This window comes from Notothenia rossii (assembly GCF_949606895.1).
Source record: "Notothenia rossii genome assembly, chromosome: 7".
NCBI classification, from domain to species: Eukaryota; Metazoa; Chordata; class Actinopteri; order Perciformes; family Nototheniidae; genus Notothenia; species Notothenia rossii.
Genome location: NC_136905.1, coordinates 46,694,186 through 46,707,714, shown reverse-complemented (window position 1 = coordinate 46,707,714; position 13,529 = coordinate 46,694,186). Strand labels below are relative to the sequence as shown.

At 43.9% G+C, this 13,529-nt stretch overlaps 1 protein-coding gene across 1 annotated transcript in view; it reads right to left on the bottom strand.

Annotated features, from left to right (window-relative positions):
- LOC307046397 (NIPA-like protein 2) overlaps window positions 1-13,529 on the bottom strand; it is a gene marked incomplete at its 3' end in the record, with an annotated part of 53,998 nt that overhangs the window by 25,845 nt on the left and 14,624 nt on the right. The window contains exons 2-3 of the mRNA XM_079692791.1: window positions 4,683-4,751; window positions 3,576-3,744 (exon numbers count right to left, since the gene is read on the bottom strand). Coding sequence (XP_079548917.1) covers window positions 3,576-3,744; window positions 4,683-4,751 — 238 coding nt within the window. The remainder of the gene's footprint in view (window positions 1-3,575; window positions 3,745-4,682; window positions 4,752-13,529) is intronic.

Genomic DNA, 13,529 nt, shown 5'->3' with positions numbered 1-13,529 from the left:
AAACTAAAGCAGCAGTGTTAATAATAACAGAAACGCAAAAGAGCCACATCTAATATAAATATATAAAAGCATTTATTTTAAATTGTGTAGCAGTCAGTTTATAATTTTGGCAGCACTGTTGAGCATTTTGAAAATGTATTTTCATGCCTCTGTGCAAGGCTTAGTCTTTCTATCTTTATAGCCATATGGTGTAAAGTAACTAAGTTCATAAACTCAACAAGTACTATACTTGGGCACAATTTTGAGATACTTGTTCTTTATTTAAGTATTTCAATATTTTGCTACTTTGTTCTTCTACTCCACTACAGTTCAGAGGTACATGGTGTAGTTCTACTCCACTCCATGTATTTAATACCTTTAGTTACTTCACAGATGTGGAAGAATGATGTGAAATATAATCAAGTGTTAAATCAGACTTTAGTTCCACCTGGAGTAAATCCACAAGCTACCCTGCAGTATACAAAGTCATTCAAACTAGCTGCACCTTTACCAGCTTTGAGAACATTTTCATGATCAATCATTATAAAACAGATCATATATGTTATTCTGAAATGGACCAATCTGCACAATGACTACTTTTACTGTCGCTACATTAACTATATTTTGATGATAATACTTTTCTACTTTTACTTGAGGAACATTTTGAATGCAGGACTTTTTCTTTAACAGAGTATTCCTACACTCTGGTACTATTACTTTTACTCAAGTACAAGATCTGAGTACTTCTACTTTTACTCAAGTACAAGATCTGAGTACTTCTACTTTTACTCAAGTACAAGACCTGAGTGCTTCTACTTTTACTCAAGTAGCTACAAGATCTGGGTACTTCTACTTTTATTCTAGTACAAGATCTGAGTGCTTCTACTTTTACTCAAGTACAATATATATATATATATATATACCACCTCTGTTTATAGCCTATCAAAAAAACTATTAGAAATAGAAGGCTAAAGCTAACGTTTGCAGATAGTGACAATGTATGCTAGCTAGCTAGCTCAACGATTCCTTAAATAATATTGCCACAGAAAAACGTTTCAGTTCACATCACGCTCTGCCGCTCCGACAGGGAGCTCTGCTCTGAACACCTGAACGGCCCGTTCTAACAGTTGTTCACCAGCCGCACTGTGCCACAGTGACTCCGGACGCGCAGTTAATATTAACGAACGCACCCGTAGGTAATGTAGCTGCTGAAGCTAGACCATCATCTCGGAGCAGCAGAGCCTTATTATACATCCATGAGAGCAGAGCCGACAGGCAGGAAGACTCGAGCACACAGCTCGCACTTCATTATAATATATATAAAAAAGAACACCATGCGTGTCTTGATGGCACATAACAGCTCACGGCCGCAGATTACTCTGGGTCCCAGACCCCCCCATACCCCAAAAATATTTTTATTGCAGATCTGTTTTGGATTCAAAACGGCGAATTTCGCCGAAAGGTGACGCGTTTGCACATAACATCTGAAACGATGTAACAACATAATACACTTTGTGGGGATGCAGCTAGGGATGTGAGGAGTGAGGAACACGGCTTAGAACGGGCGTGTCGCCTGGCAGGACAGGAGAGTGTGTGCACCAGTCTGCCTTGATCTATGAATTCATGTCCGTGACACTCACTGCTGCCCTCAGCTGTTTTATAGAAAGAAAACCTTCTTCACTTCATGAAAGTGTTTTAACCACACACACCTCTACACACACACACACACACACACACCCCCACACACACACACACACACACACACACACACACACACACACACACACACACACACACACACACACACAATTGACATGAAATCACTGACAAATATGAATATACTGTATTCAACTTCATTAAAACGTTATTGATGTGCCTAAACTCAGTAATTCCCTAAAAATATTTAGATTTTAATGGAGACTCGTCGGCAGATCAGGATCCAAAGCGTAGCGGAGGGATCCTGATCCGTTGTTACCGTTTTTAAACAGTCTGAATGAAACGGCAGCTCTCAGCTGTGTATTTACACAACTAATGGCCCATCAACTACAGCTCTCTCCCCCCCTCCCCCCATGATCTTTCTTCTCCAGCAGCTAAATTAACTGTAGGTTACTCTGAGTGACAAGCTTACAGTTAGACACAACACTGTCATTGCAAGTGACCCTCAGTTAGTTGACTTTTATGTTCAACTGCTAAATTCGTTACTGATAAAAAAGGGCTTCTACTGTACCTAATTACCTTAACACTAGAACCGCCAGAGGTTTTTGTATAGGCCTACCTAAACCCGTCAAATCCCGCTATTAGAATGCCATTTTTAACAACATAGGGTGCTACATAACACACTTTCAGGAAAAGTCACGGACTGGGAGACTTTAATATTTTATTGAAAAAAAGATACATTGCACACACACAACACACATCACACAAATTGACCCGATTGGCGGTTCTAGTGTTAAATAAACTCACTAATTAATGAAACCAGTTCAATACGCATTATTCTTATTCTTATCATTCTTTATGAGCGCAGAAATAGTCTTAAAATCAGATCTGTTTTTTAAATGAAATCTGACGACGGGCAGTTAGCTCTGATCACCTATGATAAATGCGCCGCACCTAATCGCTGGCTATTCAGCCACAGAGCTCCCTCGATACAAATCAAGCTGTAGACGGTGTGTAAGCACCTATTGTTTTAAATAATGGTCGGAATGTGACCTGTGAGCCTTCTGAATTACCGTGGGACAGCACATTCTAAACTAAAATGTTCAATCAATAAAGTAACATCTTATCTTATCTTAATAATATCTTCATATTAATAATAATAATAAATCATACAGTATGTGTCCGAAAGGGAGCAGGAAGAAGCAAACACAAAAATATACAAAAAATATACTGCATATTAAAGCAAACTATTGTAAAGGTAAAAGTATGAGGATAACAAATAAAGAAGTGTAATGTAAACATTTACATTATTATTATGATTATTTAATATATAAAGACTATAGATTATTGAATTACAAGATTAGATATACCTTAGTTGATCTAAAATATTGATGTGTTCAAATGCTCTTCAAAACACAACTGAAAGTCCATGAAACTTGTCTTTCTGTATTTGTGAATGAAGCGCCATCTCCTGGTTAAAACCTAAAATTGAAAATCCGACAACGCCCTCTTGGAAAATAGTGGGAGGGCTTAACATTCCTCTATACTGGTTTTAGGCAGGTCGTAGGCAGGAAGCTGTAAACTGGAGTCTGAAATTAAGTGCTACATCTGTACCATACTCTAGGAACTAACATTCATACACATTCACAAACCGTTGGCCATGCCATCGGGAGCAACTCAGGGTTAAGTATCTTGCCCAAGGATACATCGACATGTTGGCTGCACGGGCTAGGATCGAACCCACAACCTTCTGGTTGAACGACGACCGCACTCCCTCGCAGCCACAGTCGCCCGCAGATAATGTACGCTCTGGCAAGAGGACTACTTAGGAAAGATCAGAAGAAGAGCAGACTTCACATTGCATCACCTCCTGTTCCCTGAGAGAGCAACCTGTCGTTGTGCCTTGGAAAAATGCATGAGGGGGGAAAGGTTGCACCTACCTATGACAGACACACAGCCTAGCGGGGCTATGAGTGATGCTGGGGCAAAGCCGTAGGCAGCAAAGTTCCCCAGTTCCCCGAAACCCATGAGAGCCACGCCGCACCACCACGTCCCAGAGGTGTAGTAGGGCTTTGATCCACGCTGGGACTGACGCACATGGGCATATTTCTGTCAGAGAGAGAGGGAGCAGGAGCCAGCGGCATCATATCCTAGGGACCTCATGTGATTATAAAAATGTAGTTGTAAAGATTGACAATTAAATCATCAAATCGATAATGTCGAGTTATCACATTTTTATTTAGTCAGGACAGTCCTGATATATAATATTAATGTAGAATTTTTACCTAAAAAGTACAGTATTGGTAGATTTTCCATATTATGATTAAGATTACAAACAACTTCCTGAAATACTAGAAATTACTTGAGGTCCACGTTTAGTTCTGTTTAGGGCCAGTAAAATATATAAGACCTGAAAGAAAAAGGAAATGTTGCTATTATCTGAATAAAAAACGATGATCATTTATCAGTTAATGTATTTATAGCTCAGCCTTTAAAGCTTCTCAATCTGGCAGAGGCAATCATCTATGTATGTTTGTATTAAAATAATCAAATTAACTCTCTAAATGACTTGGTTGAATATTTATTGGTAAGCGGATTAAAAACAATGGTGTTCAAGTCACTTGAAATATTGCCTTCAAAAGATCAGAGAGCATCATAAGCATTATAGTAAAGTAGGTCTGTACTTTATTATAATTAATATAATAATATAAATAATATAAATATATTAATATATAATATAATTATATAATAATATTATGCTCCCTGATCCTTATGAAAGCACAAAAACGTTAGGGTTTGGTTCTTTAAGTGGACAATTGTATTGCTTTTCACAATATGAATATTAAGTAGATCTTAAATATACACTTTAATTCATTACAATTCTTAAGCTGCAAAATGGCTGCTGTAGCATGTCAGCAGAACACACAGTCACTTTCTTATAATGAACACAGAGAATCAACTTGAAATAAAGCATACCGTCAGGAAAATGAGGTCTATAAGTAACTCTTCAAAGACTCTAAGTGCAGCTGGGTTCCGGTGCTCCTTACCTGTATGTTGAGTGAAATGCTGATGAGGACGTTCCCACATATGGATATAATGATTCCCAGGAGATAGGTCTGTGGGAACAAACAGTAATCAGGCAAGATTATGTAACATTCTACTTGTCACACAACAACTCCAAACACCCCATAAAACTCCCTGCGAGGCTTCCCTCCAGCTGTCACATCTGTCATTTCCAAGACAACCACAGAGATTATTGTTCCAATAGGCGCTTTCACGCCAGAGTACTTTTCCCAGGAATAGTTCCGATAGTTCCTGGGATTTTGCATTAACACCAAAAATATCTGGAACTGGAACTTTTTTTTTCTCGAACCTTTTCACCCCGTAAAACTCTGAAAGGTTTTCGTGAAGCCGCCATTTTATTTGCTCGCGTTTGCATTATTAGCATTAGCATTAGCCCAGCGCACCAACAGAGATAGACTAACTTATGGCAACACAAAATAAAACATGGGAGCGGTGGAGTGATGACGAGGTGTCGGCGCTTCTGGCGATTTTCTCGGAAAACTACAGTAGAAGCTGCTGGGAGTCTTCAACTCTGGGGGACTTCCGGCCGGGGGACTTCGGGTGACAGTATATGCCGTGAAGTTGTTTGTGGCCTGCCAGTAAACCCGAAGAAGAAGAAGACGAAGAAGAAGAAGAAGAAGAAGAAGAAGAAGTGACCCCAGCTGCTCCTTCAGGGACTTATTCTGGTGTGAACGCGATTGACTAGATAGTTCCAGGAAAAAAAAAGAATTCCGGGGAAAAGTTCCGGGAGCTATTCCTTGGAAAATTACTTGGCGTGAAAGCGCCTATTGCTGCTCTGTTTCGAAGGCACAGTGTGTGTGTGTGTGTGTGTTTCTAATTAAGATGCTTAAAAGGTTCTTTATATACACATGTTTATTGTCATACTCACATGCAGTAAAGAGCAGGAAAACAAACACACACTCCCACCCTTATCTCTCCCACAATATACACACAGAGGTCTTGATGCAGGTTAGTACCAAGTGGCAAACTCTGGTGAACAGCCGGGACGCCAATACGGAAGTTCAACACACAGCAGTTCATACATGGGCCGCTAGGGACTGACTGCAGAAAGGAGCAATTTCCATAGACCCAACTTTACAGCAGATGCAATAAATATTATTATCGATATAGTATATATAGATATATATATTATCGATTCCACCTTCATGATTATTAATCTGTGAGTGAATTGTTTTCTAACACGACCCTTTTATTTATATTAGGTCGTAAAGTTTTTGCATAAATTAGGGCGAGGTCACTTTGATGGACATGTACATGCCTCACTGTCAGCGAACAGCAACTTGTCCACTCTGCTAGGCTACAACCATAGAGGCTACAACGTTAGTTAGTCATAGTAATGTACTTGACCCTTTAGCTTTAGCCGTGTTTGTGGTGATTGTGCCTTTTAGGGAATATCGTTACAAATACCAGACAATTAAAATGACGTGCTGTGTGCTTGAATGTAATAACAGAACTTCCAAGAAGATGTTAATCCCGTTCGCAGGTGTTTGTGTGCTTGGTAGCTTAGCTTGTTACTTATTAGCCAGCTAAGGACGTAACCCTTTATACATACATATACATTTTAGTTTATGATTCAGCCTTGGATAAGACTTTTATAGTCTATGGCTATGACGCCCATAATGCTAAACGGGAGCAAATGTTAATAGGGGACCCAATTATCCCAGTGGTGGCCACCGGAGCTAACGGAGCCGCAGGGGGCTAGCTCCAGCCGGCGTCCCGGAGCTAGCCCACTGCGGCTCCGTTAGGTCCGGGCGATGGAGTCCGTCTTTATAACGGGAGATCAAGGAATGCAGCGAAACGCAGACTTGGTTCTCCTGTTGTAGTATTAGCTAAATAAATTATGTTGAACAAGGCTTAAGCTGAACATCGCCACAATTGTTCTGCTATGTATCGGTACTTATTTTCTTAACGTGTGAATGACAAGCATTAAGAATAACAAAATATAGCTAATTCTCTTGCAGATTGTCTCATTTGATTATGAATGTAACGTTTATATAGGGGAACTACACTGTTAGCAATAACTTGGTATGCATGTATTTCATGTTAGCTTAGCTTCTTAGCCTGAGCCAACTCTGTTTACTTCCAGTTCGGAGGCAGCAGGTCCCGCCTCGGCTCCGCCTCTTTGCCCTTATTTTGAGCAGGCGGGATTAGACTCTGACGTTGCTGTCAAGCGTTAGTGGCCGACTCCGCCTACTAAGGGCTTCTCGGCAACTCTGCAGAATCCTATGGGTGACGTCACGGACACTACGTCCATTTATATATACAGTCTATGGTTAGTACACACCTTTAGACTCACAGACACCCTTGTGATATCACAAGGTTTACAGATGGTACACCGGTAATGTAGCGAGAATTGTTGGAAGAAGTTGATAGTGTCACAGCAGTCGAAAGTCTACGGCCATGCTAGTAGTTCAAGGAGGCTTTACTTAGAAACTGATAATGATACCATTCTTACAAGCTTACAATGAAAATGCTAAGATAATGATGAAACAAAGATTGGTTTAGCCATGAGACTTCCTTTGAGCATACAGTTTAGAAGTCAGTGTAGATAACAAAATCTGGGATCTATTCATCTTGTATGGTGCCTAACTTTATTATATAACAAACTAGGTATGAAATGCATCCGAACAAAGTCGGAGCCGCAAAAAAAGCTGATATTATTGCCAACAACAGATTAGGAAATGTTTGCTTTAAGTCTTGTTGTTGGCCTGAAAAATACTTTTGTTAATCACTTACGTCCTCACTAAGTGTTAATTAAAGCTGCAAGCAGTGATGATCGGGCCCTTGCACATCCAAAGTTTTGACCATGAGATAATGCAGCTTGATTGTTCATGGCAAAGTATCGTCATTTTCCATTTCTGACGCCACCACAGCCAAATCCACCCAACACAGACACACAACTTTTTATATGGAGCTTCCCCAACCTCTGAAAGCTTATCATACCAAATTCGGAGAGTTATGAATAATCTGAACGGAGACATTAAATACCAAAACATCTTACTTCCTGCTGCCAGTAGGTGGCGCTTGGTCGATGAGTGAATATTGACATGCAGCTGTCTTCAGGCCTGGACTCTGGTCCCCCATGAGAAATGTGGAGCTTATACAAATATTTTCAAGTTACAGCGACTTCTGTTTCAAGGCTGAAAGACGCTTTTTCGTTGCCACGCGAGGGAGTTGGATGTAGACTAAAGCTTTTGAAATCTTGAGATCCTTCTGTCTCAACTGTGGTGGAAAGAAAAAACAGATCCATTCGTTTTTAGTGTCTCAAGAATAGACCGCTACTTTCTCTCATATATTGGAAAATTATTGCCAAGTGGAAATGTGATTTTAGGTGATACAAATACAATTTTCTCCACCCACCTTTTACAAAGAAAGCACACGGTGTGGGGGTGGAATGTGATGGATGAAAAACTTAAAGAAAGAAACGTAATCACTGAAGAAGTGTCAGCATACAATATTTCCCTTTGGAGTGTATTACGAGAGAGAAGAAAGAGAGAGACAACAGAGACAGAGGATATGCCGTAATGGGAATAAAAACAAAGGAGGCAGAGGAGCTGCAAAATGAGAGTGATGGAGATCCGAATAGTAAGAATAAATGGGAAAGAGGACAGCACAGGTTCAAAAGTAAATTCTGCCAGATAAGAAGTGGATTATTGCGAATAATATCCATCTGATATTGTAAAAAATGAGATAAGAATACTGCGGTCAAAGGCCACCAAAATGAATTGAGTGTAACACACGTAAAAACACAACAGTTGATCAGTATCACACAATCCAGAGGTCATCTAGGGCTCTGTCAGGGCATATCATTATCTGCGAAAAGATGAAACATCTCTTTTCACCACAGAGAGGAGCTGTCATTATAGCAGACTCTTGGAGTAAATAAGTGAAGGCCAAAGCCCACCCTCTCAACAAGGAAAACAGCCATAACTCTCTGCCCTCTCTCAGACAAAATTATGATGGTAACTTTTATTTTATGGGGACCAGTAGTGTAACAGGCTCTCATCCTCAGGTTGCTCTGTACAGGGGCAGAATATGAGTTTGTATCTCTGCGGGAGAGGTGGAGGTCTGAGACTGAAGATCCTCGGTCCTAGCTACACATCTGTTATGTACTTCAGACTTGCACAAGCTCAGGTATCATCACTTTAGACTTGAATCTTGTGCAAACATGCACAGCTTTATTTTTGAACAAATAATATTGTTTTACCTGGACAAACATCAATATATGTTGGACACAGACACATATATTGCAACCGGATCTGTCATCTGAATGTGAAGAAAGATAAAAGTCCTCACTTCTAATCAGAATTGAAACATCTGTTTGCTTCAACCTTTGAGACACAGAAAGTGGGCTGTCTGTAGGAGCTAATAATAATAATAATAATACATAATATTTATATAGCGTCTTTCACGAAACCCAAGGTCGCTTCACAAGTCGGGCAGGGGGGGGGAGTAGGGGAAAAGAGGCAGACAGGTCAGGGGTGGGGGGGGCAAGCAAGTAGCGGAAAAATAAACCTATCAAACTAACTATATAGTGGGGAAAGCCTTGGTGAAAAGGTGCGTTTTGAGGGCTTTTTTGAAAATGTCCAAGGTTGGGGCGCTGCGGATTTCGGGGGGGAGAGAGTTCCAGAGGGTGGGGGATGCTACACTGAAAGCTCTGTCACCGAAAGTCCGCAACCTGGTGCGGGGGGTAGAGAGGAGATCCTGTCCAGACGATCGGAGCTTCCGGGATGGAGTGTGGTGGCGGAGAAGGTCGGGGGGCGAGGGCATGGAGGGATTTGTAGGTCAGAAGAAGGAGTTTATATGTGATACGGTGCTTGACTGGGAGCCAGTGGAGGTGGATGAGGGTGGGGGTGATGTGCTGCCAGGGCTTGGTGTGAGTGAGCACCCTGGCAGCCGAGTTCTGCACATACTGGAGCCTGTACAGGGCTTTACTGGGAACCCCGAACAGGACTCCGTTGCAGTAGTCCAACCGGGAGGAGACGAATGCATGGATGAGGGTCTCGGCCACGGAATCGGAGAGTGATGGTCGTAGACGGGAGATGTTCCTGAGGTGATAGAAGGCAGACTTGGTGACGGATTTGATATGTGACTGAAATGAGAGAGTTGAGTACAGGATGACACCCAGGTTACGGACTTCGGGAGACGGGGAGATGGAACAGCCGTCAATGTGGAGGAGGAGATCCCCAACCTTCCGGAGCAGTGCCTTGGGGGCCACAACCATGAGCTCAGTCTTCTTACTGTTGAGTTTGAGTAGATTTGCTGTCATCCAGGTTTTTATGGCATGGAGACAATTGACCAGAGACTGTGGAGGGTGCTGGGCAGATGGTGAGGTGCTGAGATAGAGCTGAGTGTCATCAGCGTAGCAGTGGAAATTGAGACCGAAGTAACGTATGATCTGGCCAAGGGGGAGCATGTAAATGGTGAAAAGTAGAGGACCAAGCCTTGGGGGACACCATGGTTGACTGGGGCCGGGGGGGAGGATGAGCCGCTGATGCTGACAAACTGAAACCTGGTTGAGAGATAGGACTGAAACCATGACAGAGCTGTGCCAGTGATGCCAAGGTTGTCGGAGAGGCATTTCAGGAGGACTGTATGAGAAACGGTGTCAAAGGCCGCAGAGAGGTCGAGGAGGATGAGAATACTGATTTGTCCGGAGTCAGCAGCGAGAAGGAGGTCATTAGTGATCTTGAGGAGGGCGGTCTCTGTGCTGTGATGTGCTCTGTAGGCTGACTGTAGGGGTTCGTAGAGCTCATGGTTGGACAGATGTTGATGAAGCTGGGCGGCGACTGCTCTTTCCAAGGTTTTACTAAGGAAAGGAAGGTTGGAGATCGGTCGGTAGTTGTTCAGCTCCTCAGGGTCAAGACCAGGCTTCTTGAGGATGGGAGTGATGGAGGCGGTTTTGAAGCAGGAGGGAACTATTCCAGATGACAGAGAGGAGTTGATGATGTCTGTTATGATGGGGCAGAGGGTGGGAAGGCAGGCCTTGACCAGCACCGTGGGCATGGGGTCAAGGGAGCAGGTGGAGGCCTTAGCATTGGTCACCAGCTTCGAGACCAGTGGAACATCCACTGGGGAGAAGGAGGAGAGAGAGCATTGGGGATTGAGGGGTTGAGCTGGGAGTGTGCATTTCTGTGTCAGGGGCCAGTGCAGAGAGGGGGAGGGGGCGGACACCAGGAGTTGTTGATGAATGGAGATCATCTTAGCCTGAAAAAAGTTGAGGAATTTGGAGCAGAGGTCAGGAGCTTCAGCAGTGTACGTGGCAGGGAGGGGGCGGAGCAGTCGGTTGATGGTGGAGAACAAGGATCTGGGGTGATTTTGTTGTGAGGTGATGAGGGAGGAGTAGTAAGCGGTCTTGGTCTTGGAGAGAGCCTCCTTGTAGGACCTCACATGGTCCACCAAGGCCATACGATGGACGGTGAGGCCAGTTAGTCTGGAAAGCCGCTCCAACCGACGACCAGTTTGCTTCATTGTGCGAAGATCAGAGGTGAACCATGGTGCCGGGCAGAGAAAAGACACCGTCCGGCTTCTGAGGGGAGCCAGAGAGTCCAGGCTGAGAGAGAGGGCAGTGTTGTAGCGGGCCACCAACACGTCCGGCGAAGTGTCGGAGAGAGCCGGGGCCATGTGGGTTATGAGGAGGTCTGATAGGGCTGATGCACTCACTGATTTGGTGTCTCTGAAGGTGATTGTGCGCCTGGGGCGCTGCCTAGGCAGGGGGATGGGGATGGTGAAGATGATGGCATGGTGGTCTGATACTTCCAGGTCTAGGCGCTGCAGGTGAGAGGGGGGGGCACCAGTGGAGCAGACTAGATCCAGCGTGTGACCTTTGGAGTGGGTGGGGCCCTGGACATGCTGTGTTATGTTAAGGCAGTCCAGAAGTGACAGAAATTCTGCGGCAAAGCTACAGCTGGTGGAGTCGACGTGGATGTTAAAATCTCCCAGCAGATAGGTGGAAGGTGACTTAGAGCAGAGAGAGGACAGAAGCTCACTCAGCTCGGACATGAAGGTGGTGGAAGCTTTGGGGGGGCGGTAAATCAGGGCAACCTGGAGTAGAGGTGATCCGGAGAGCGAGAATGTAATACACTCAAATGATGTGATATGTGGAGAGGGAATCTCCCTGACCCGGATGCCTGCTCGGTGGATGACAGCCAGCCCGCCGCCGTGGCCCGTGGAGCGAGGTTTATGGAGGTAAACGTAGCCTGGGGGAGTAGCTTGGTTGAGAGCGAAGAAATCCTGCTTGTTCTGCCATGTCTCCGTTAAACATAAGAAATCAAGTTTCCTATCAATGATGATGTCATGGATGAGTAGTGCTTTATTGTTGAGGGAGCGGGTATTGAGCAGCATGAAGGTGGCTGCAGAGGAGACAGGAGGAGTGCTACTGTCAGAGCAGGCCAGGGGCTTCAAACAGCTGGTGCGCACGTGACGTGTGTTTAGATGACGTCGACAAGCAACACGGAAATGCAGAGCCGATTGTACCACAGGAATACTAGAATTTTTGTGAATAAATTTGTAGCGGGATGATCTGTGTATGTAGCGGGGGCGCTGCAAGAGTCCTGAAGATCTGATGGCATCCAGGCAGACTGGTGCAGTAGAGCTGAAAAAACTCAGAAGTTGGAGAGCGGAGTATTGAAGCACCACATCCACAGCAGCTAACCGGCTAGCGACCGAGCCTCGAGCAACAGCACTCCGCGGTGCAATGATCGGAGCTAACTCACGGACAGTTCGGCCCTCAAGGCAACAGTCAATCCGGTTTAGGGATAATCCAGGTGGCGAGAGAGGTGGAAGTCCGAGCCAAAAACCCAGGGGAAAAACGGGATCCGGCGGCTGTCGATGCTAACAGCTGACAGGTAGCTAGCCCCAGACAGCTGATCTACAGAAATGGTGAGTAGCCAGATGAAAAAACTGAACAATGCGATCATCACAGTTGTGACAGAACAGTAGGCTATATATGATCCAGCAGTCAAAACGAACACTTTTTACAAGGCAAGAAAAGTTAAAACGCAGACGGAGAAGCGGCGAACAAGCAACGCCAGCGTCCTCTCACTCATCTGCTACTCATTGAAGTTGAGGGCACGAGATGAGTTTGTGCACAGATGGAAGGCTCTGTGCTAATTCATGATCAGACAGAGAGCATCATTCATCAGGCCAGCTGTTCTCTGTTCACTAAACCAAGATCAATAACCTTGTCAAGCTTTACAGGACGTAGTGCAAGTGACCCACTGATTTGTGTGTGTGTGTGTGCGTGTGTGTGTGTTTGTGTGTGTGTGTGTGTGTGTGTGTGAGTGAGAGAGAGAGAGAGAGAGAGAGAGAAGAGAGAGAGAGAGAGATTCACAGTCTTCACACAGTAACTGCAATTTGAAGTGTGAGGAGGGAATCATCTTATTTACTCTAGTAAATTAAGCATGCCATTAAATATATTTATAAAATTAAATGCAATTGTTTTTCCATTTGTTTGTTTTTTCTCCAATTAATGGGGAACAGAGCGAGAAAACGCATGTACCTGTGGTCCCAGCAGGGACCGAACCAGCCAAATGCTTTACCAAACAGTGGACCAATCCCAAATCACCCCCTCTACCCTACCCCTCCGTGACGGAGTGAACTCCGTCTGTAGCCACACTCGCAGCTGAATGAAATTCCCTCCATTAAGGGTTAACCCTAACCCTAACCCATAAATACAGCGGCAAGCTTTGGGACAAACTCCCCTCTCTCCGGCAGAAACAGGAAATGCCTTAACTGTAGCCTATGTAACAACGGTTTCAAATCAGCATCTCTTTGACAAAAAATGTAAATTAATAACTCAAATAAAACTC